Source organism: Protobothrops mucrosquamatus, unplaced genomic scaffold (assembly GCF_001527695.2).
Source record: "Protobothrops mucrosquamatus isolate PMUCROS unplaced genomic scaffold, P.Mucros_1.0 scaffold_233, whole genome shotgun sequence".
NCBI classification, from domain to species: Eukaryota; Metazoa; Chordata; class Lepidosauria; order Squamata; family Viperidae; genus Protobothrops; species Protobothrops mucrosquamatus.
In genome coordinates this window covers 359,083-382,763 of record NW_015386309.1, presented here as the reverse complement: position 1 = coordinate 382,763, position 23,681 = coordinate 359,083, and the positions used below count along the sequence as shown (strand labels likewise).

The following is a 23,681-nucleotide window of genomic DNA, read 5'->3' as shown; positions in this document are numbered from 1 at the left end:
GGAATTTCAGTGCATGTTTACTGAAGTCTTCTACCAATCAACTGAATTTCCAAAAATGCATTATCTATTAAGGTAAAATTCTAGCTATATATTTGAATACACAGAGCCCATTTGCACAAACTATATAGCACGCTGTTATCTGAACCTCTCGTTTTCATTACAGTTTCTAAGGAATGCGTCTTTCATCAAAAATAAAAGAAAGCAAAGCATGTTTCATTATTATTGTTTTAGGTCAAACAGATGTCTCCTGAATAAGTAATCCAGCTGAAACAACTCACAACCGTCCCCAGTTTAATTCTGCTTAGGAGAAGACAGCAGAGTGCCTAATGGACTACGTAGTAAGGAAGCAGATTTGCAAAATTGAAAGTCTCTCCAGTTTCCTGTAACTCCTTACTAGCTAAAAAGGAAAGCTTTACACAGACTACAATAAACAAAGCTCTTGTTCACGTCACTCCCACAAAGTATGTGAATAACAGTTGTTTTTCTTTTCTATATTTATGACATTGTTCTACTGTATCGATTCATCTCATTTTCTACACGCTGACCAAGCAAATAATAGGAAGAGAGATCAACACCAGGGGACTAAACATTTCCCTCTGGAAGTGTAAGGTTTTCAATTCAAACGCCTATCATGTAACTTTTACAATTATCAGTGGTATTAAGATAGTCAAGTTTAGTTCTGACATGACACAATCATATTTGAAAGAGATTCAAACAGAAAGGTATTCGTTAGAGGAAGTATTGGTAAAATCAACATTTCTTGCTGGAATTAAACTAGTCCAAAATTATTTATCCTATATATTCTGGTTAAAAGGATGGTAATAGGATGCAGTGTTAAAAATTAATGTTTTATGAAAAATTTGCTATAATTCTGTGTGTTCTAAAAGTATCTTACACAGCATTTGTCCTGTGTAGATGCTCAGAATCCATAGTTATGTTCTAAAAGAATGTGTCTGAAAAACGAAACTGTTTTTCAGGCAGGAGACATAATATTTGCATTACTTTGCAAACTGAATACAAATCTAAATTACATATTTTCTAGCAAGACAAAATTAAAATATTATGCATCACTGGATATAATTACTGTGAATGCCTTCTTTCTCCTCACCAAGCTGCTGAAGTAAAATAATCACACCATGTTGACGTTTTATGAAAATTATGAAAGAAAAAGAATTTAACCAAAATCCTTCATATCCAACAGGGGTGAGGCATCCTTGCTATATATAAATAGAACTGAAACCTTATGAAGTAGTGATTCTGTAATGCATGAGCTCAACCCCCAGGGCCTTTTGCACAGGGAAACAAACAATAGCAACAATACAGAAGCACTTTACCAGGGTCCTATTCTGCATCTTTTCTAAACTTTCCAAGCTTAGTTTACATTCCTGGGATTGATTGGAGATTCCCACTCTGGGTACGAATGAGCTATTGGGGCCATGTAAGAATATTTAAAGACAGAACCACCTGCCAAATGAAACTATAGTGTTCATAGTCCAACAAATCACAGACTAGCCATTCTGCATAAGCCAGGCAGGTTAATTCAAACAAACAACTCTGTTTACCTATGCAAGAGGATGAGAACCACAGCAGAAAATCTAAATCTATTAATACAACTCAAAGCACATCGTGCTATTAACCAAATCGTAAAATATAAAAATTAGAATTCACAGTTCTAATTGTGGATAACATCAAAGTTTCATGAAAACAACAGAAAACTGCGAAACTTTTGAGGGTAGAGAATATTGCAGAGTTTACAATATTTAATGAAAAAGAAGCTTTTAGGGACTGCCCTCTGATAAATCCTTCTGATAGTACCATAACTGAGCCCAAAATTTATTTTGGTGAGCAAGACGGTTGGTTAAGTGAATGTTGCCATTTTACAAGCTTCCTTGCCACAGTTGTGAAGTGAATCAGTTCTTCCCACAGTTGTCAAGTTGGTATCACGGTTGTGAAGTGAATCTGGCCTCCCCATTGACTCTGCTTGTCAGACGGTCGCAAAAGGTGATCACATGACCTCGGGAAACTGTAACCGTCATAAATGCACGCCGGTTGCCAAGTGCCTGAATTCTGATCAGTGACCATGGGGATGCTGCATGCTGGTCTTGTGAAAACTAGTCGCAAATCACTTTTTTCAGTGCCCCTGTAACTTCGAACAGTCACTAAACGAATGGTTGTAAGTCAAGGACTACCTGTATTTCTTCCAGGCTGAAACTCAATAAATCTTGCTTGCGATTTCCTTCTTCCTTTCTGATATAATTTCTAGAACGTAGAGCCTTATCACCCACATTCACTCTCTAATACATGTATACACATATAGCTAAAACAAAAACCCCAAGCAACTTATTATACATTAAACAGACCATTAGAAGTAATTTATTTATTTAGGCTTTTATATAACTCTTTTAAGATATTAAATGTGCTGGGCATTCAGTGGCCTGTTCATGCTTAATATTAAGCTGTAATATGATTGATTTGTTTTGGCGTAATGTGAACCAAGCTACTATGGCTTATTCAAAAAAAACACCATGGTCAAAAAGTAAATACTAGTTTAACGTTATGTGTGAACCATGCCATATCACCCTAATCCCAACAAATCTTATAGTTAAGTATTATTTCAAAATGAAATAGAGCAAGCTTGACTGATTTAATTCTAAATCACTGCTCAGTATCATTTCTCACCTGTAAGCTAAAAGCATCTACTTTGGTTTTCTGCTAGCTCTTGTGTTATGTTTAATAAAAAAACAATATGCAATTCTTTTAGACGATAAATATGTAAACATGAATGGCTAATTTATCATTATACTAGAAGTTTCTCAAGAGAATGTAAAATAAACTCAGACGATTTGACAATAAAAAGATTACTTATCAGTGATCTTATATACAATTATCAGAAAGATCTGAAGTGGATAAAAGATTTTATTGTTTGAACATAGGACTGAGTTTGAAACAGAATTATGTATTAATGATCAAGATGCTATTGCTAAAATGTATAAACTTTTGTTGAAATATATGACAGAAAAACAAGTAAAAGAATGTATGCTAAAATGGATTAAAATTTCTAGTTATTATAGAGCAATGGGAAAATGGGTCATTGAAAGGACTGGAATTTATCCGGTGGACATGTAAAAAGGCTAAAAACTTTTAGATATAAATAATAATTAATTCAAAAGATTTTAAAGATTAAAGTATAGCTGAAGCCAAAGGCAGTATCTATAGTTGACTGGAAATCCTTAATAGATTTTTTTTTGCATGAAACATGAAACAAATTGTGATTTGTTGTTTTAATTAGAAATAATGGGTAAAAGAAAAAAGTTAGCTTTTCTTGGTAACCATACAGCAGAGGAAATCAGAAGCTTTCTCGTATTTTCTGTACTTTGGTTTTTTCCTTCCTCTCTATCTTCTCCTTATCCTGTATCAGTTTGTTGGTTTTTATATTCTTTTCAGTTTTTTAAAAAATAAAATGTATATAAAACACAATCTGCAATAGTTTAACTATGGTTTAATAACAACCTTGGATTACAAAACATGATTTGAGCTTTCTGGATGTAAACAAACCATTAATTTAAAGCCAGCTCTAGTTTCTATCCAATGGAAAACTGCTATTAGTTGAAAACACCAAATGTTTCTAATCTTTTCCCCCAAAGTCATGCCAGAGTAGCAGAAGTAGTGTGGGAAAGAAAGTCTGAATCCTGTTGATGTACTACTAAATTATAGATTCTGTTATGCATGAATGCAGCCCCTGAATTAATGAGACAAGCAAGATTTGAAAGAAAGCTACTTAGTTCACAGAATAGAACATCAACCAGTAAAGATCAACTGCTCTCATCACATTCCTCAATAATTATATAATCCTGTTTATACTTACAGAGAAAGGAATCCACTGACTTCAAGAGGGCTTGTTTATATATACTTAAGAGGATTGTTTGATTTCCCCCCCCCCTCCTAATCCCTTAAAAACACAGTAAAAGTAAACTAAGAAACAAGTTTCTGGCAATTAGTTTAACTGTTGTACATACCGGTTGAAGAAACAGGTAACTATAGTCCCAGCCACAGTCATTTGCTGACATGCTAGAATAAATTCAGTGGTCCAGATAAGCCCCAGTAAATGATACCACCACATGTAGCGGATTCCAAACCGAATTTTGTATTTCACTTGGCCTCCTGAAATGACTTGCGCATTGCCTATAAATTTAAGGCAAAAAGAACAGACATCAATATTCTTCTAATCTCCTTTTTTAAAGTTTGGCCAGCTGTTATTCAACTGTTTATCATATTTTAGAAACAATTTATAATGAAGATATTTGGAACTGATTATAGATTAAAAAAATAAGATAATAAAAACAAATAAAATGTCAGACTATGACACAGTGTTTATGCTAAAAAAATAAAAAACTAGGGATAGATTAAAAGCAAGGAACAAGGTGCAGCCCCAAAATATTTATGTTACATCAAAATAAGATACAAGTATAACTATAAACTTTTAAAACATCGAGACAGCTTTGTATACAGGTAGTCACAATTGTGACTAGCAATTCCATTATTAGGTGAAATGGTCACCTGTTCCTATGATCTTGATGCAGCTTTCCTTTGCTTTACAGACCAGCGAAGGTCATAAATGTAAGGATTCATCAGAAAGTTACTTTTTCATATCACCATAGTAAATGTGAACAGTTGTTAAACCTGTATCTTCTACCAGGCATGTCAAACTCGCGACGTCACGTGACATCGCGGAACGTATTGGGCCGGTTTTGCCATTGCCGGCAATGGGGTGGGCGCGGCTTCCACGTGACGCGTCCAGCCCGCGGGCCGACAGTTTGTCACCCCTGAATTAGAACTTAAGGTATCAAGTATAGCTAACATAACTTTAACATTCCACGGAGAGAAAACGATTTATAAAATTAAAAAGATTGCAAAAGGAGATAAGAATATGCATCTGTACTAGAAAATACGTACAGAGAAAAGGGTAATGTATTCATGTCGTACTCTATTATTTTTTTTTCTGAATACCTTACCATGGGAAAGAAATGCAAAACAAACAAGGAAACTTTCTAACAGATCTAGTGGCTGTTACCGTTCTATCAATTTCAGACATTAACATGTCCATTATGAATTAGAACCTCTAACTGCTTCTAAATGGATGGCTGGGCAGGGACTGAAAGAGAAAAAGCTTCGTAAGTATTCTAAGTGAAGCACATTGTCTAGGAAATATGTGACCTTCAAATCACACTCCTACATATAAAGGCGAGCTAGCTGTCTTTTCAAGGTTATAGAAAGTGTTTCCTTGTAACCTAACAACACATTAGCTAAGGTCAGCTACAGGAAAACTGCACATGACTACTGATAATGCCAATTTTCTTTTTCAGTCACACTAATTTGTATTTCCATGTTAAAGCAATAGAAGACAATAAATAGAGTGTTAAATGGTCATTTTAAAATATCTACTAGATATTTAAGTGGTAGAACAGAAAGAGCAGCATTTAATGTCAGCTTTCAGAACCCCCCACTTCAAGCAATGGTTTGGCTTAGATTCTCATACAGGCAGGAGCAAATCACTTCCATTAGTTTTGCGGCAATGAGTCCAGAGCTACTTGAATCCTGAAACCTAAACCAGCATCATAATTAAATTTGGATTGGAACAGAGCAAGGTCACTTGAAGATAAGGCTCACATCCCACTAAATGACTAGCATTGTGAATCAAAGGCCACATTTTTTTTCCAGGAGGATGGCATCTGCCAAGGATTCCTATATACTGTAAATATAGGTTTCACTGTAATATGGAAAATAAATCATGCTATTTTACACATCACCCTGTTTTCATTACCTTAATAATTCACAGACTATAATAAAATTAATTATAATGTTTCACTTCAATCCATAGAGTATTCTATAGTCATTTTTAAATATCAACATTTTTTTAAAATTTGGAAAGGTTTGGGGATATATCTACATCAACTGAATAGTTTTTTCAATTACTTTGAAGTTTTGCAAATAGAAACAAAATTACGTAATAATGTTTCCTTTGCACTAAAGTGGCAACTAGCTGGCTGACTTGTTAATTTCTGCATTCATATTGTATTCTCATACCATTGTACTCATACTGATCCTTACCTTGTGATCTGTGGACTTCTGACCCTCTCCTTTATTTCCATAGTAGAAACAAAACACTGCCTTAGCAGGTGTATTAAATCATACAATTAAAATTATTAAGTTTTCTTAATTCAAGCAAATACTATGCATTTTGAAGAAGTACAGGTTCACCAATTTTACCATCTTGGCTCAAGACCATAATCATCCAGGCCTCCTTAATTGCAAGTAAGAGAAAATGGATATTCTTTTTGCAGGAAATGCTGTTTTTATCTTAAGATCAAATAACGGGAGACCAAGAGAAGTAAATATACATGGCTAGGATATGCTGTTCATAAAAAGACAACTTAAGCCAATATCTATGTTAATCAGATAAAAACCAATTTAGGGTCTAGCTTTACTGGTTCTAGATCAACAGTAAAGTAGATCCAGATACTAGAAAACAAAATAGCTTGTGCAACACTCACGCACAAACATACTTACACACCTTGACAATTTTAAAAACTTTTGATCATCAGGGGAAAATGATATATTTATGTAGCAAAGAGGATTGATGTAACATTACTGACCTGCAGTTCCTAAGCTCAGGAGCACAGCCACCCAGTTCATCCAGAACAAAATAAGTATTACAAACGTCCAAATAGGTTGAAAATACAAAAAAGGGGCCTTGCCAATTATTTTATTGGCAGCCTGAAAGAGCTGAATAATCAAGTGAATCTTCTTCCTTAATAACACTATCAGGACAATTAGGATCACCTATAAAAAGAAAAATAATGCAGTAGAATGGTTCTATTACCAAAAGAGAAACAGTCTTTAGGAGCTGGACTCAATAATTTTGAGATGGGTAGTCTTACAAATCTACATTATAAATACACCAACACAGAGAGTAAAATTTCAATATCGTATTTCAAAATCATACAACACGTCTGCCCAAGAAAATGTGTAGAAGATACACTATAAAAACCATAGCTTCTACAGAGAAAGAGCTCAAATATAACTTCAATAAATGAGAGGGTTTTTTTGGTTGGATGCTTTTTTTTAAAAAAAAAAAACTTTTTTAAAAGTTTTTTTACTGATCTAAATATAAACAACTACAATTATACAGCAGGAAAATGCAACAACATAAAGACCAGTCATATGTATGATTATATGTATGATTAAAAATGAGGTGCAGAAAGATCTCTGTCTTAACAGTACAATGTTAAAAGTATTAAGCTTATTCAAAATATACTTTTGTGTATTTTATTGTTAATACAGCTCTCTTCCTCAATGTATCTGCTGCCCCCTTCTGCCAGCAACTGGATACAGTGGTTAATGAGGCAAAAACATTGCTACTACTGACTCTTGGGGCCCCCAAATCTCTATTAATTGAATCTGATGATGGACACAAAAGCCTAATTCACATTGGTACAATGCACATGTGCAGCAACTGTGTGCTTTCTCTCCCTACAGCTTAAATATATCCTATTCCACTGTAATCTGATATTTATTAGCTGGTAGAATCTATCAAGTAATTTGATTTTAAAAATTAATACATTCCAAGCCCTATACTACAAGGTTTGAGTCAGTCATGTCGAGTGTATTTTATATCAAGTTCCATTACTGACCAACTGGATCTTCTAATAGTATAGATTAGTTCAAAACAAATAAATTGTATCCAGGCATCTCTGCAATCTGACTTATTTGGATATTATGACTGATGCTATTACTTTTCACGTATCAGTCCTCTGAATGTCCTTAAATAAAATCTTAGCAGCAATTAATATAAGAAGGGTATAGTGAAAAACAAACGTGTCAATCAAATATAATTTGAAAAGTTTCAGATTGACAAACATGAGATATATTTCTGACTTAAAACAGCAACACCTTAGGTGGGTCAGGTATTCACAGCAAGATCCAAGGTAACAGGACAGCCCCATATCTCCTAGCATTCAGTAGTGTGCATGTTTTTGTTATTGTTGTTCAATAATAGCCATATCAAGGAAGGATAATTCATCTGAAGCAAATGCTGATTTGTGTATGTTCAACTGCACTAACACTGACTTTTTACAGGTTATGTATACCTACTAGAAGCAATTTAATTGCTAGAAGCAATTAAAAATAAGAAACTAATTATAGGCTTTCAGTTTAGCAAATACTTCTGATGAAGTCCCATTTTATCCTATATTAAATAAACTATCCACAGAATATTACTGATAATATACATAGATGTCTTACCACAACAAATGTAGATATAATAGAAAGTCCGCATAATAATTTCATATTTTCTTTTTCAGTTTCTAATTCTATGATGGGCCCGCTGCTGTTATTGTAATAAATCCACCACATAACACCTGAGACAACTAGAACAAACACAGAGACCCAGCAATGTTTATTTAATTTAAAAGACAAAGGGCAGCATTGGCATATTAAACTTATCATCAAGCATTTACTCAGCATGATTCAAACTGGAGTTCCAAAGAGACTAAAAAATTAGGTTGGCACAAAAAAGGTAGCACAAACTAAAATTCTACTCTAGTTTGCATTTTTGTGAGACAATACTGTCGATGCATACAATATCACCTTCCACTCCAACTACCTGCTAAGAATGTTTGATTATAACTGGGTTCTTTGCTTATGAAGGCACAGGTGGGTCTGCATCTCCTTAGAGAATCTTCAGCCAAGGAATTTCAGCCAGCAGGGTCCAGAAAAAGAGGCTTTTCTGCCATGGCACATCTTGCCCTCTGGCACATCTTGCCCTGCAAAGTCAGATCTGCTCCTACCCTTTTGGTCCTCCAAAAGGCCTTGAACACCTGGCTGTGCCAACTAGCCTGGAGCCCCAATCGGGATGTGGCACTTTGGAGGTGGCTAATGGAGTAGATAGTAGATCCTACCTTTTCTCTGTGCACTTTGCTCCCTCTCTCTCCATCCTGCTTAATTTTAATTTTTAAATTTAAGATCCTCGTGTATTGTTTTAATGTTTTATAGCGCGCTTTAATCAACGCCTATAAGCTACCTACCTCATACCTTTCGCGAGATGGGTGGCGTGCAAGTTTAATAATAAATAATGTCAGTTACAGATCATTCTCGAGTAGTAGAAAAATTGTTGGAAATATGGCAGGAAGAACTACTAACTGATTTAAATGGAAATCAAGCACTACTTTTGAGAGGAAATTTTAGGGAGAGAATCACTTCCTCTCTTTAGATGCGGTAGAACTGAATGTCTGCACAAGCAAAATTTGCAATGTTCACGTGAATTTCAGTAAAACCCTTTTCCTCCTTACTGTAGTATGTGGTAAAGTTAGGTAAGATTTCAAGTTCTTGGTAATGTAGCATGTTTTTTGGATGCTGAAAAAGCTGATCTATTAGTTCAGAATTTAACAATAAGGGAGAGGTTCAAATTTCCACCCATTTTATTTCACAGAGTACTGAAAAGGGTGATTTGTCTTATGTTGTGAATTTTCTTGCATTACTTGAATAAAAGACGTATCATCATCATTAGTTTTTTTTCCTTGATCTCAATATTCCGGGCAAGAATAAATGACAAAAAGAGATAAGAATATAATCAATGACATCTTCTCCCCTCATTGATAAACAACTACATTGATCTATATGATTACCACAACAAATATAATTGTAATTATCATCCCAAATTCAAGACTGATTCCTGGAAATCAATTCATAGCAATAGGTATACAGCTTTTAAGATAATACACCTCTTAAGATTATATTCAAAATGGTTATGTACAGCTTCCCAAATGTTGTGTTTGATGGATTCTTGCAAGTATTGGCATATCCTATAGTACTTTAATGTATGCAGAAAGAAAATGTTTTAATCACATTACTTATCTCACCTAAGAAAGTTTGTCTTCTGCATGAGGGGTATAAGCTTCAACACAATATAAAGGAGAATTAATAGGAGAATTTGAAAAAAAAATGTGTCTGTTGATGCAAAGATCTATACCAGTGGTGGCGAACCTATGGCACGGGTGCCAGAGGCAGCACTCAGAGCCCTCTCTGTGGGCATGCACGCTGTCGCCCCAGCCCCGCCACTCCCAGTGGCCCCCTCCTCACCAGCAGCCCCCCTGGAGAAAAGTCGCCCCAGGCGCAGCCTGCGCAGAGCAGTGCAGCCAAGGACATGGCAGCCAGGCAGCGGGGACAAGATTCCGCCCTCGCGCCCGATCGCATACAGATGATGCTGCGGGGCATGGACAGAGGGCGTGGCCATGATGCTGCTGGGCCGCCTGGGCGATTTGCTGTGGCGGGCCGTGAAGGTGGTGGGTGGCCCTGCGGGCAGGAGAGGTGGGGTGAGGCGGGGCAGGGGCGAGGCGGTTTTTGGGCACTCGGTCTCTAAAAGGTTCGCCATCACTGATCTATACAATTTCTGGGAAACTAACATAGGGGCAATTCCTAAAAATGAAATATCCCAACACGATTCCCATAGTATTAACTAATTGTGGATATCTATCCTAGAATTGCTAAACTGGACACCTTCCCTGAAATTGCCCTTAAGTTTTATTTCCAATAATTATGCTTCTTTAGTTTTGCTTCTGTAAAATGGAGCAAAATAAATATATAAATTAAAAATGAAATAAATAGCTTGGTGTTTGGAACTTCATTCCAATTTCATTAGTCAATTTACTTTCCTTTACATATATTTGTCTTTTGGAATGCAGGTATTTTTTTACTAATTCTCTCCACCACCACCCTACACTCTGAAAAACACTTATGTTAAATATACTCAAGAGTCAGGAATGTCTGATCAAATAATTAAGAAGAGAGCAAGAGTTCTCCAAGATCTAATACAAAATTTTCTTATGCTTCCAAATTCCTTCAGATGTCAGAGACTTTAATATTCAAAGTATATGTTTGGATACTAACCTATGAATCCTATTGAAATTATTTTTCATTTGTTAGTAAACTAGGTGACAGAAGAATCAGATCTATTTTTTTCATTAAATCACTTTTTTACTAGTGGTTTTTGAATGAAATATAGAAAGAACCATGAATGTTCAAAGATTTTTTCCCCCTGCAAGTAGCTCTTTACACTGTACGTTTTCTGATTATGTTTTTTCAGGGTATGAGAGTTTTTCATCAGGATGAAAGGAAGTGAAATGCCCTCATGTTAATGTATAACTGGTAAAATAATTTGGCATGAAGGCCAGTTTTATTAAATTGTAAATTAAATTATAATTATAAATACTTACATAATAATCCAAATACAAGTAATGTAAGAAAAATATGGACCACGAGCATATTGATGCATCTGAAGGCTAGCATCATTAGGGCAGACAAAACTGCAACAAAAACAATTGAATAGATTGTTTATTTTAACAAGCTAATTAAGTGGAGTACATGGAAAATTTCTTTGGATCTAGAGATGGAAATTGCATTTCTTGCCAATTTGATTGCCAAATATTACAGGCTCCAATGACAGCCTCACTGTGCACATACTGTCTTCGATTTTAACAATAAATTCTATATATCTTCATGCAGGTCTTATCACTTTGAGATTGAAATTAATTCAATTTCTCTTCCAATTCAGTACAATATTTTTATTTAGATTCTATTATACTTATTATTGTTGTTTATTTTTAAGGATACATGATCAACTTTCCATTTTTCTTATGCTGTTCATTTAATTTTCATTGCATTTGTATTCAGAATTAGTTCTCTCTTTGTAAAAACTGAATTACCGGTACATAATTTTTAAATATCATGTATTAATCTTTCTGAACCAACAAAAAGTGTAATGATAATCATTGATAAATATATAGGTGCATTTGTATGTGTAAGAATCATGTGAGTGTGTATTTAACGTTAGTAGATTATCAATTGCTAAATTCCGAAAGAAAGTAAAGGATGTAATTAAGGAAAAGGTCAGAATTCATGATATTTTAATAATGATTAAACTACAGGTAGTCCTCATTTACCAACCTATGACTGGATCATAAAGTTCACCATAACATGATTGCATCAACTTATGACAGCATTTCTGACAGTCTCAATTGCTGTTGTTAGGCAAATCCTGTGTGTCAAATCTGACAGCCATTTGTGACCTCCTTGTTGGAAGCCATCAGTGAAAGTTGCAAATGGTGTTCATGTAATCCTGGGACTCTATGACCACTATAATTGTGAGTTGGTTGCCAAGTGACCAAAGCACATTACTGTAGGGATGCTGCAACGGCTGCAATGATGAAGACCTGTTGTAACTCCCCCTCATTCATCACTATAACTTCAAACAGTCACTGAATGAGTGGCCGTTAAATGAGAACTACTTGTATTCTCTTTCTTGAAAAACAAACATTTTAAAAACACAACATACAATTCTTAGGATAATTCTTATGATTAAGAAGCTCTTGTTTTGGTTTTAATTAATCACATCAATTAGCACTGAGATAAAAGTGTTTTCCTACTTTACTTTTTGATATTCATACTGAATATCAAACTACTGAATGGAACTACTGTGTATGCTCACAAGCACTTCAAATGTATACCTGAATCTCATTTGCTTCTCACTTCTGAATGTGTTAGAATGAATATTTTGACTGGTAATTATTATGCACATCGTAAATGGTGAAATTCTCCCCAGCAGCAGCTGTTTTATGAAGTGGTATTTTAAAAATTACCTATGAGCTCCTATTCTTCCCTCTCTACTCCATTTTTTTGTAATGTATTTATTTTATTTATTTATTTATTTATTATTAAACTTATATGCCGCCCTTCTCCCAACAGGACTCAGGGCGGCTTACAGCATATTAAAACAATACAAACACTATCCCCAATAAAAACCAATTAAAAACAAATATTTAACCGCTGTGTTACCATTAAAATTCTAATTAAAATTGTCCCTATTTAAAATTCTCCCTAGGCCAGACCCGCTTTCAGAGAAATTTCTGCAGAATTCAAAAGTTTGCACACCTCTCTGGATTCATCTGATCAGTCTTATAAAAGTCTGGCTATGATTTTGGATAGATTTTGTGTGTCCCCCTCTCCCCCGTTTGCGCAACATTAATATGGGCATATTTTTCTTTAGGATAAATATTCTGTATCTTTTCTATACTTTAGCAAGAAGAAAATCTTCTATTACTTATTGAGATACATTACTGATATGTAGAATGGAGAATTTTCCAACTAAAATATAGGATCAGATATATTTTTCTTCACGGGTCATTTTATCTTTATTTGTTTGAAGATAACATAGGTAACAGAACAAAATTGCATACATCTTGTAATGCACTAATAGCTTTTTTAAAATATAAAAATAATTAATGTTTACATGAAACAAACAGACTCAACTTACCTAATGAAAGGATGCACAATCCTGTTACTGTATCTCTTCCTGCCATGAGCCCACCCAGAATACGATGAAAGAAATCCACCTCATTTACCACATCTATCAATACAGGTGCGAAATTGGAATAGCATTTGTGGTTCCGCGGAACACATCGATTAAACAGCGGAAAAGATAAGCTGGGATGATTAAAATGTATATATAATAAATGTTAAAAAGCGAACACACTGGAATGAAAGTCGCATCCTCCCTTGCACCTTCATACACTTTCCCCACAGCCTCTCATGCACCCTCCCCTGCACCCCTTCTCACATCCTCCCCATCTGGTAGCAGCCACTGATTGCCTGAGAGCCTGGGACTTGCAACTTCCTGCTGGCTTTCCCATTGATTTTGGTTGTGGGAAGCTGACAATAACTTGTTTCGCCTAACAATTATAGAACTTAGTGAAAGATGGCAAGATGCAGAAGTTGCCATCGCTAAGCAATGTAGTTCCACTGCTAAGTAACGTACATTACTTAGAGACAGAAATTCCAGTCATAGTTCCCATTTAAGTCAAGGACTTTACAATGCAGAATGCTTAGAACAGGCAGAACATTTAAAATATTCCTTCCTTGAAACTATTGAGTTTTGTTCTGAAAAAAGAGCAATTTTTCAATGCAAAACTAGTAAACTGAATGCAAAATGTGTTTTACTCTAGGTAAATAATACCCACGGTTGTTCTTACCTTGGTGGTACTGGCAGAGCAGGACAAAGTTCAGAAGCTTTGGATCCATCTATACAACTGCTAGCATTCAAACCGTAAACACAAAGGCAAGATCCTACAGAAAACAAAGCCATAAAATAGGTTCATTATCATGTGCAGAGTATTGGAATTATTTTTACTGATTTGATTCCATTTTTTAGGAAAATGTAGATCACATTTTATAATTTCTTAAAAGATTAAAGTTATAGCAAAATTAAAATATAATTAAAAGACGTAAAAATGAAAAAGGGAGAAAGCAGAATGAGTAAATTGGGCAAAATATTCATTACAAAAATCTATATAAATTAATAATTTTAAAGCCAATGTTAATTTTTAGAAATTTTAATAAGCAATTGGTTCCATAGCTCTGACCATCTTGAATAAACTATTCCGTACAATAGCAATAAAATAATGCGCAAGGGCAAAAATTGTTTTCAACCATGTTTATATGAAGTCAATAATTTTATTCAATCTTTTATTGATTAAGCAATTATATTTTTTATCAGACTTCAAAAGATATATACACAAAACCATGCATATAAAGGAACTCATATATTTGGTCTCATACCACTGTTATTTGCAAATAGCTGAATATCTTCCAAAGAATTCAGTTGCTCCTGTGGACAGCTTGATACACATAATGCAGTTGATTTGATATTATGGTTTTTTATTTTCAAACCACATGAATTCAAATAGAACACAAATCTAAGGATGAGAGAGAAAAATCGCTATTTAAAAATGAAATGTGCATTTTACTTTACCTACAATTTTCACCTCGGCATCAAAAGCAGATTGTTTTTCAGTTATAAAGGTTTTTATTGAGTTTTATAGGGTTAGGGATGGGATAGGATCGGGATAGGGATTAAGGTTCAGGGTAGGGTTAAGATCGGGATTGGGATTAGGGCAGGATTGGGAACAACATTGGGGTTACCTCCCAATAATATTTTCAAGCTCTAGCAAACAGACTGTTGTCCAGGTACATATGTTCAGTTAACACTAATTAAGCAGATTGTTTTAAAACTGTAACGAAAAATGAATTTCTATTTAATATCTTTCATACTGCATACTACTGCAATTTTATTCTGACCGATACTGTATAGAGGATAAACTCTAATATTTTATTAAACAAGAAGATGATTTTAAGGCTGAGAGGATTTCCAAGTATACTAGATCTTAGCAAAATATTGTTATAGATAGTTGTGACTTTAGGATATTTATGCATTTTTTCTTTGTGTAAAATACCTGTAGCCCCACCAATTATGGATTTCGGAGGAATCAAATGTCACTTCAAATATAATGGAGGTAAATGTTAAAATAGTATAAATAATAATCTGCTCACTTTTTGTTTCTCATATCTTGTCCTGACAAAGGTGCACCAACCACAGGTGTGTTCCTCCGACCACAAACATTTCCATAGCTATCATATCCAAATATAAGCCTTTCTGTAGCTCCAGCTGTTACAGCATAGCCTGTTATAAACATCTGTAAGCACATGGACACTACTTTATTCTTGGAATTCACATCAATCTGCCATACTGATATCATTCCTTCTACTGAACATTATGGGTCATCTGTTTCAACCTTTAAGAATATTTATGATTCCTTTATAATGCAATTATGTCAAGTGAGGTACTGTATTTATCAGAAGCTGTAACAAGACACTTAATGACTTCAGTAGCTGATAAGATCAGCCTAAAGAATCCCAGATAATCACAAACAGCAAAGTTACTGACAACTGGATTCTCAACTATTTCCAGGAGTCAGTGATTATACTGAAAAACAGTTTTGCTTTACATACTGGTTACTGTTTACAATTCCATAGAGAAGAAAACGAGAGGAAAGATAACAAAATGTTCTGCTTACAATTATAGGGGGATTGTACGATAAAGTTGAAACATTTTCTTCTCTGCTAATATGGAGAACTTTAACGTATCAGGAAAGGCAAAGATTATTTATTGATACCCATAAAATCTCTCATCCAGATAAAAAGAGAAATAAAATGTTCAGATTAGTAACCAGCACCAGTTTAACGGAAAGTGACAGCCTGATTTTCCTTTCCATTCCAGAGCTTGCCCCAAACGTGACCTTAAAATTACTAATAAAGGAAAATATCTCCTTTATTGGTAAATTTAAGGGGAGAACAGCACAGTGGAGATGGTTGATGGAGTTACAAGAAATCTCACCTCCCCATCTTGCCCTCACGGGTCCTTGGTTTTTAATTCTTGCTTTTAATTTATGTTTTAGCATATATATACATTGCTAGACGGTAAGACTCCCAGAGTTACTTTTACCCAAACTAGGCAACATCATCAGTGCTAGTTAGGAGTAGGGTTTGCTCTCAGTTTATATTCTAGTGGCTTGCCCTGTCAGCATTGGGGGGGGGAGGCTTAAAGGTTCTTTGGTTGGGCCAGGGGTAGGCAACCTTGGCTCTTTTATGACTCGTGGACTTCAACTCCCAGAATTCCTGAGCCAGCATGGCTGGCTCAGGAATTCTGGGAGTTGAAGTCCACGAGTCATAAAAGAGCCAAGGTTGCCTACCCCTAGGTTGGGCTGTTTATTGTTAGCTTGTTTGGCCATTTCTTGATTGGGATATTGTTTACATGATTGTTGCTCTGATGTTAATTTTGGAGTTAATTAAAGAGTTTTCATCAAGTCTTCTGACTGCTAGTTGGGGTTCACAGATGCATTCTGTCAGTCTTCTGCCTGTTTGTTCTACGTAGTGGCTGCCGTAACATTACACTATATGTTGTAGTTGACTCCTGTTTTTTCTTCTTCTAGGGCTGCAGGGTCTTTTGGTTTAAAGTTTTTGAAGAGCTTTAGTTAGCTTGTGTGCTATGCTGCTTCCATGTGGTTGCAGTTAGAAGACATGATGAAAGCTCTTTGATTTCAAAACATTCTCAATTGAGAAACTGTGAGCATCCCAGACCCAGCCAAGTCTAAAAACGCTAGGGAATTTCTAGAAGCATGACACACTTATGACAAATTAGCCAGCAATAGACACATAGACATAAACAATATGTATCTGTATGCAAGAGAGACAATCAAGCAAGCCAAAAAGGGAACAAAAACATTAAAACACTTTCCCACCAGCAATCAGGACCCAGATGAGCATAGATTAACTCCAAAATAAACTGAGAGCAAACTCTACTCCTAACTAGCACTGGTGATATTACCTAGTTTGGGTAATGAAACATCTGCAAAAAGCAACCAAGCTTAGAAAGGACTAAGGACCCCTGACCTTATAATTATTCTAGATCAGGGGTAGGCAACCTTGGCTCTTTTATGCTGGCTCAGGAATTCTGGGAGTTGAAGTCCACATGCCTTAAAATTGTCAAGGTTGAGAAACACTGATCTAGACTATAAGAATCTAGGAGAGAGGGAAGGAACTCTTGCTAAAAAGGATTAAACAATCTAATGTCAAATTTGATTTCCCCATATCTATATCCATATATATAGCAATTTGGCAATGAACTGGGTCTACTGGCAAACAACGCAGCTATTTTCTTAAAGAGAAACATATTCAATTGCAGTAAAATACTGAAGCAGCTATGTTACTGCATCCTGCTATAATATAATCAACAGACAGTCGCAAAACCAGTTTAAAATATATTGCAAAATTTTGCTTCCAGAGAAATTTATATGCTCAAAGATCACCCACTGCACTTGAATAAAGAAATATTTTATCAGATTATTCACTAACAATTTCAATCACATCTCATTCTTTTCAACACATTTATTTCAACTGGAACTCTACTTACCAAACCTGCCCAAAAGAGGAAAAATATTATCAACCAAAATTTGTCCGTGCATTTCCTATGTATCAATGGTCGCCACTTTCTTGATTCAGGAAATCTATCTTCAGAAACCTAAGATAAGGATATATTTTAAGGTAGGATATATTTTAAAATTCATTAAACATTAAGGATGTTTAGATAAACAATGCATCTTTTGCATGCCATCCAATGGATAGATATTGGTCACTCAATTTAATCTGCACAAAGCAGACAAGCGTCAGATTATAATAATTTTAGTTTAATCTGTATCAAGCACACAAGATTATAAACTTAAATGTTAAGGGTATTAACAAAAAAAATTAACTTTGAGTCCCTAAATGAACTGGAGGAATTACCTGAAGAAGTAACTTCTCTAATAGTTATCCTATATTTTAAGATTTTTGTATAAGGTCCTTATCTCTCCTGCCAATTGAAGCGTGCTATATGGTTTTAAAAGAAAATAATCTTCAATAGGAATATCCTTGAATTCTATTGTAATTGAGATGCTAAACTTTTGCTGCAGATTTTACCAATAATAATTTTTTACAATTCATACAATGCATTCTAGCGGATTGTTGTATGCCTTAAGAAGTGCTGTTCGGATATGTAATATATATATATAAATGATCGATGGACATGGTTACTTACAACCTTTTGTTGTACCATAAGGCTAAGTAAAACATCAAAACACAAGCATGTACACAGCAAATATTTTGCTTTTCTCTCCTGCAAAGTAGCAGTGCATGTGTATGCATGCAGAGACACATGGGAAGTACTTCTAAAGCAGCCTTACAAAACAAGTGACTGCTATAAAGCTTCAAAGAGTTTTTGTTGTTGTTCCTATTCCTGCATGTTGCAAAGCACCTCTTCAAATACTATGAACAGCTTTACTGTATTGCATAATTGCTCAATATATGTTACTGAAACGAACAAGAACTTACAAGTAATCCTTGACTTATGACCACAGTTGAACCCAAACTTTCTGCTGCTAAGCAATACAGTCAAGTGACTTTTGCCCTATGTTTTGGTCTTTCTTAACACAGTTGTTAAGTGAGTCACTGCAGTTAAGTCAGTAACACAGTTGTTAACTGAATCTGGCTTCCCCATTGACTTCACTTGTCAGAAGGTCCCAAAAGGTGATCACATGACCTCCAGGATATTAAAACCATCATAAATACATGCCAGTTGCCAAGTGCCTGAATTTAGATCATATGACTACAGGGATACTGCAAAGGTTGTAAGTGTGAAAACGGTCATAAATCACTTTTTTCAGTGCTGCTGTAACTTCAAATGGTCACTAAACAAACAGTTGTAATTTGAGGACTATCTGTAATCTTAGGACAGCATTCTCTAGGACTCAACTGATACGACATCAAAAGACGTTGTAAATAAAATTACAGCAATTATATGGCACGTAAATGTTTTGACTAATATAAAGTTTCAGGGCAAATCACTCCACTTGCCACTCATGACCCCAAAGAGCTAGAGACCCTGGTTCAGATTTCTCTTTATTTTTATTAATTTATTAAATTTATATGATGCCCACCTCATTCTGAAAAGCAACTCTGGGGGGCTTACAATTAAAATTTAGCTGTGGGGTTCTTGGTGCTCTCTAAGCTTGATTGTTTTCTTGCAGAGGTTTCATTACCAATCTAGGTAATTTCATCAGTGCTAGAAGGGAGTGAAGTTTGCTCTCATTTTATATACTCTCCAGACCACTTCTACCAACACTGACAGGGCAAGCCATTAGTATATAAAATGAGAGCAAACTCTACTTCTTACTAGCACTGTTGACGTTACCTAGTTTAGTAATGAAAATGTAAGAAAACAACCGAGCTCAGAGAATACCAAGGACCCCACAAATACTACAAATACTCTCTTATATCCGTAAAATAAGCCGGTAACTTGAGGCTAGTCACTAACTCTCAATACAACTAACTATGGGGGAGAAACGTGGATTACAGAATGTGATTTCCAACATTTTTAACTCTTGCAGAAAACATGGGATAGGCCCTTAATAGATAAATAAATAAGCTACACAGGTCATGATCTGAAGCAAGCATAAATGTTTACCAATTACATTATTTTTATACCGTCCCTCCCCCCCCCCGTTCCAAAAAGAGGACAAGGCAGTTCTTCATTCTATCAGCACAATTTTGCCAACATGATTAGTCTGACCACTAAGGATGGATCCAATGCCATTCAGTGATTATTACAGCTCAATGGGACCTAATCACAGATCCATTGAGGTGCAAGGAGCCAGGGCAGGGCAGGGCAGGGCAAGGCAGGGATCCTTCTTTAAGAATCCCTGAAAAATAATCAATCTTTGCTAATCGCACCCACTGAGATACAGAGACCTCTGCTTTTCCCCCACATTGCAACTTTCCCCCCCCCCTCAATTTGCAAACCGAATTGAGTTCCCTTGCAAAACCAACTGCGGGTTGTCCCTTCCTCCCGCGCTACAAATGCACAAGAGGGGAAAAAAAAAAAAACCTCGCCGTGGAAAGAGGCCTCGTTACATGCACCTGTCGGCTTGGGAGGCACCGCAGTCCGCTTTCGCGGGCAGTGCCGCCTCCGCGCGTAACCATGGGGGAAGATAAGAAAACGCGACTTTCTCGTTGGCGACGTCCCGGGCTGCTGCCAAGCGGCCGAAGGCGTCTTTTCCTCTCCGACCTGCCCCAGAAGTTCTTCCTGCAACGGTGAAGGGGGCACCACCCCGTCCCGCCACCCGTCGAAGCTCCCCCCAAGGAAACACCGCGCTTGGTCTCTTACCATATACTCGCCTCTGTAGCACGCCATGCTGCTCCCTCCCCTCCCAGCCCCGCCGCTGGGATAATTTGGGCGGCTCCTTCCTGCTTTGCCAGCTCCGGGAAGCCAGGCCGGGAGGGCCGGGTCGGCCCGCGCTACAGCTGGGCGCGGATTACGGGTCTAGTCTAACTATCCCAGGCTCCGGCTAGCGCGCTGCCCTGCCGGTCCGCAAACCGGCGCTGGAGGGCTGAAGCGCCGCCCTGCAGAGTCGCCGCGCGCTTTTGCGCCCGGGTTTCTCCGCCAGCCTTGCCTTTGTTTGCCTTGCTGAGAACAAGGTGCTCGCGGCGGGGGTTGCGGCGGCTCCCGGGAAGGAGCGGAATTTTTTTTAACCACAACTCCGTGTTCCAGGGAGAGGCGGGGGCCTCAGAGCCCGCTTGTCCCGCCGCCGCGAGATGGGCGGCACATAAACGTCACACATAACCAAGACTAAATGGGACCTTCTTGGCGAAGGACAGAAGGTAACACGCTTCCCGTTCTTGCGATTGGACTTTAACGTGTGTGTGTGTGTGTGAGAGAGAGAGTGTGTGTGTGTGTGTGTGTGTGTGTGTGTGTGTGAGAGAGAGAGAGAGAGAGAGAGATTGCAGCACCTTTTTTATCCCCCCCCCCCCGTGCAAGCGACGGAAAAAAGAAATGCCCACCCAGTTAGTAAAGAAAAGCCTCTCATAGCCTAATAAGCACTTCTTATTTGCACCCTGGGTAAAAACAGGCATTCTGACACGGTGAAAGTGGGCAATAGAGAAGGAACGAGAGCCGCCAGAGCTGCGGAGTTACTCCTCTTTGAACAGGGCTTTTCAACCTGTTCACCCATTGTACCACTTTTAGGATATGGCAACATCCGAGTACCACCAGTCGCCTAGCAAGGTGTCAAAAACTTGATGACCCTCCCCCAAAAGGAAAAAAGTGATAAAGTACAGGTAGTCCTTGACTTACAACAGTTCGCTTAGTGACTGTTCGAAGTTACAATGGCACTGAAAAAAGTGCCCCCCAAGCCACAGCCAAGCAAGACACCTGCCTGCCCGCCCGGCTGCACTCTTCCTCCTGTCCGAGGTTTTCATTGTTGTGAGCATTTCTGTTGAGGATTGGCAGCGGGGGTGGGTGGGGGGTGTTTGGTTTTTATTCCCCCCCCCCCCCGTCTGCTGGGTGGTTGCAGCAGGTTTTGGTCCCTTCACATGACCCTGGGACACTGTGACCGTCATAAATATAAATCAGTTGCCAAGCATCTGAATATAAATCATAAGACCCTGGAGATGCTGCAACATTCCAGCTGATCGGCGCTTCTTCTGGGCTCAGCAGAAGTGCCAGGATCAGTGCCGAGCTCCAGCTGGAGCCTGGCGCTGATCCTGGCACTTCCACTGTGCCCTGACAGCCCCGAAGAAGCGCTGATCCTGGGGCTTCTGCTGAGCCCTGACAGGCCCGCAGCTCCAGCCGTCTCTCACTCAGGTTTGTGCAGTGCTGCCACCGGTTCAGCTCATTCCCCTCCCCTGCTATCACTTTTCTAGGATGGTTGCGTACCACCTGCCAGGTGCCAATGTACCACAGATGGTACCACTGGTTGAAAAGCCCTGCTCTTGAATGTTTTTGTAGTCCTGTCGCTACTCTTGTAATGGGGGAAGGGGAGAAAGTCTGCTCTGGACGGTTATACAGCTGCCTATGTGCCTTCCAATCTTTTTAGTTGGCTTAGTGACTTTCGAAGTTGCAAGGACACTGAAAAAAGTCACTTAGTTGACCATTTTCACACTTACGACTGTTGCAGCATTCCCATGGTCATGTGATTTACATTCGGATGGGTGACAACTGACTCACCTTTCTGATGGTTGCAGTGTCCCGGGGTCATGTGATTAGCTTTTGCAACCTTCTGGCAAGCAACGGGGAAACCAGATTCATTTTAACAACTGCAGTGATTCACTTAACAAATGTAGCAAGAAAAGTCATAAAATGGGGCAAAACTCATTTAACAAATTTCTCACTTAGCAACATAAATTTTGGGCTCAGTTGTGGTCATAAGTCACGGGCTACCTGTACTTATTTTTATTTATATCCTGCGTTTATTATTTTTATAAATAACTCAAGGCAGTGGACATATCTATTATTCTTTCCTCCTGTTTTCTCCACAACAACAATCCTGTGAGATGGGTTGGACTGAGAGAAAATGATTGGCCCAAAGTCACCCAATCGGCTTTCATGCCTCAGGCAGGACTAGAACTCATGATCTCCCACTTTCTAGCCTGGTGCCTTAACCATCACACCAGACTGGCTCTCTTTTAATGCCTCCCCATTAGAATAGTCCTTGCAGTTTTCTTGGCAAGTTTTTTTCGGAACTGGTTTGCCATTGCCTCCTTCCTAGGGTTGAGAAAAAATGACTGGACCAAGGTCATCCAGTTGCCTTCAGTCTCCTGGCTTCTAGTTTGGTCATTAACCACTACACCAAACTGGCCCTCTGTTCTAATCTTAGCTTCTAATGTTATTTTCAAATTTGGCAGGAAAACATTTCCCACCAGAATTATTTACAGAAGTTCCCACTATACCTCTGCACTTGGAATAAAAAGCATCCTAGTTAAAGTTGGCTCCTAATGACTTGACGGATATATCCATGTAGTTTGAATGTGGGTCGCCACTGCCTTCTTAAAACAAAATGCTTATAAATCAAGCTCAACTTCTATAGTTTTCTTAGTACTGTACAGAAGGGAGGTGTCTTTGCCTTCCTCCAGGATCTTCTTGCAGTCTATAGGTTTGGACATTCCATATAACCAGGGATGACCCTGCTTAGGTTTTGAAATTGGACAGTTTTGACTAGGAGCTGCAATCTGTTCAGTTTGTCACCTTTGACTGAGATGATGATGCTATTCACGTCTTACTGAGAAATGTATCTGGATGACCCTCTTTTCCAGTCCTATTTCCTTTTTTGCTTACCCCACCCCCACCCCACATTTTGGCACTTTCTAAAATATTTCTCCCAGAACACCATGCCATTTGGACTATATAATGGTTTTTGAAATGCTGA

General features: G+C 37.5%; 1 protein-coding gene across 5 annotated transcripts in view; it reads right to left on the bottom strand.

The window, feature by feature from the left end:
• SLC44A3 (solute carrier family 44 member 3) overlaps window positions 1-20,699 on the bottom strand; it is a 45,618-nt gene extending 24,919 nt beyond the window's left edge. For all 5 annotated transcript variants that reach the window (XR_001549203.1, XR_001549204.1, XM_015829324.1 and 2 more), the window contains exons 1-10: window positions 20,645-20,699; window positions 17,858-17,965; window positions 15,439-15,581; window positions 14,668-14,804; window positions 14,082-14,175; window positions 13,367-13,536; window positions 11,271-11,360; window positions 8,302-8,426; window positions 6,654-6,840; window positions 4,017-4,182 (exon numbers count right to left, since the gene is read on the bottom strand). Coding sequence is in view for 3 of the 5 variants with exons in the window: in XM_015829324.1 (XP_015684810.1) it covers window positions 4,017-4,182; window positions 6,654-6,840; window positions 8,302-8,426; window positions 11,271-11,360; window positions 13,367-13,536; window positions 14,082-14,175; window positions 14,668-14,804; window positions 15,439-15,581; window positions 17,858-17,965; window positions 20,645-20,671 (1,247 nt within the window). In the remaining 2 variants the exon portion in view is untranslated. The remainder of the gene's footprint in view (window positions 1-4,016; window positions 4,183-6,653; window positions 6,841-8,301; window positions 8,427-11,270; window positions 11,361-13,366; window positions 13,537-14,081; window positions 14,176-14,667; window positions 14,805-15,438; window positions 15,582-17,857; window positions 17,966-20,644) is intronic.
• Window positions 20,700-23,681: the final 2,982 nt, after the last annotated feature.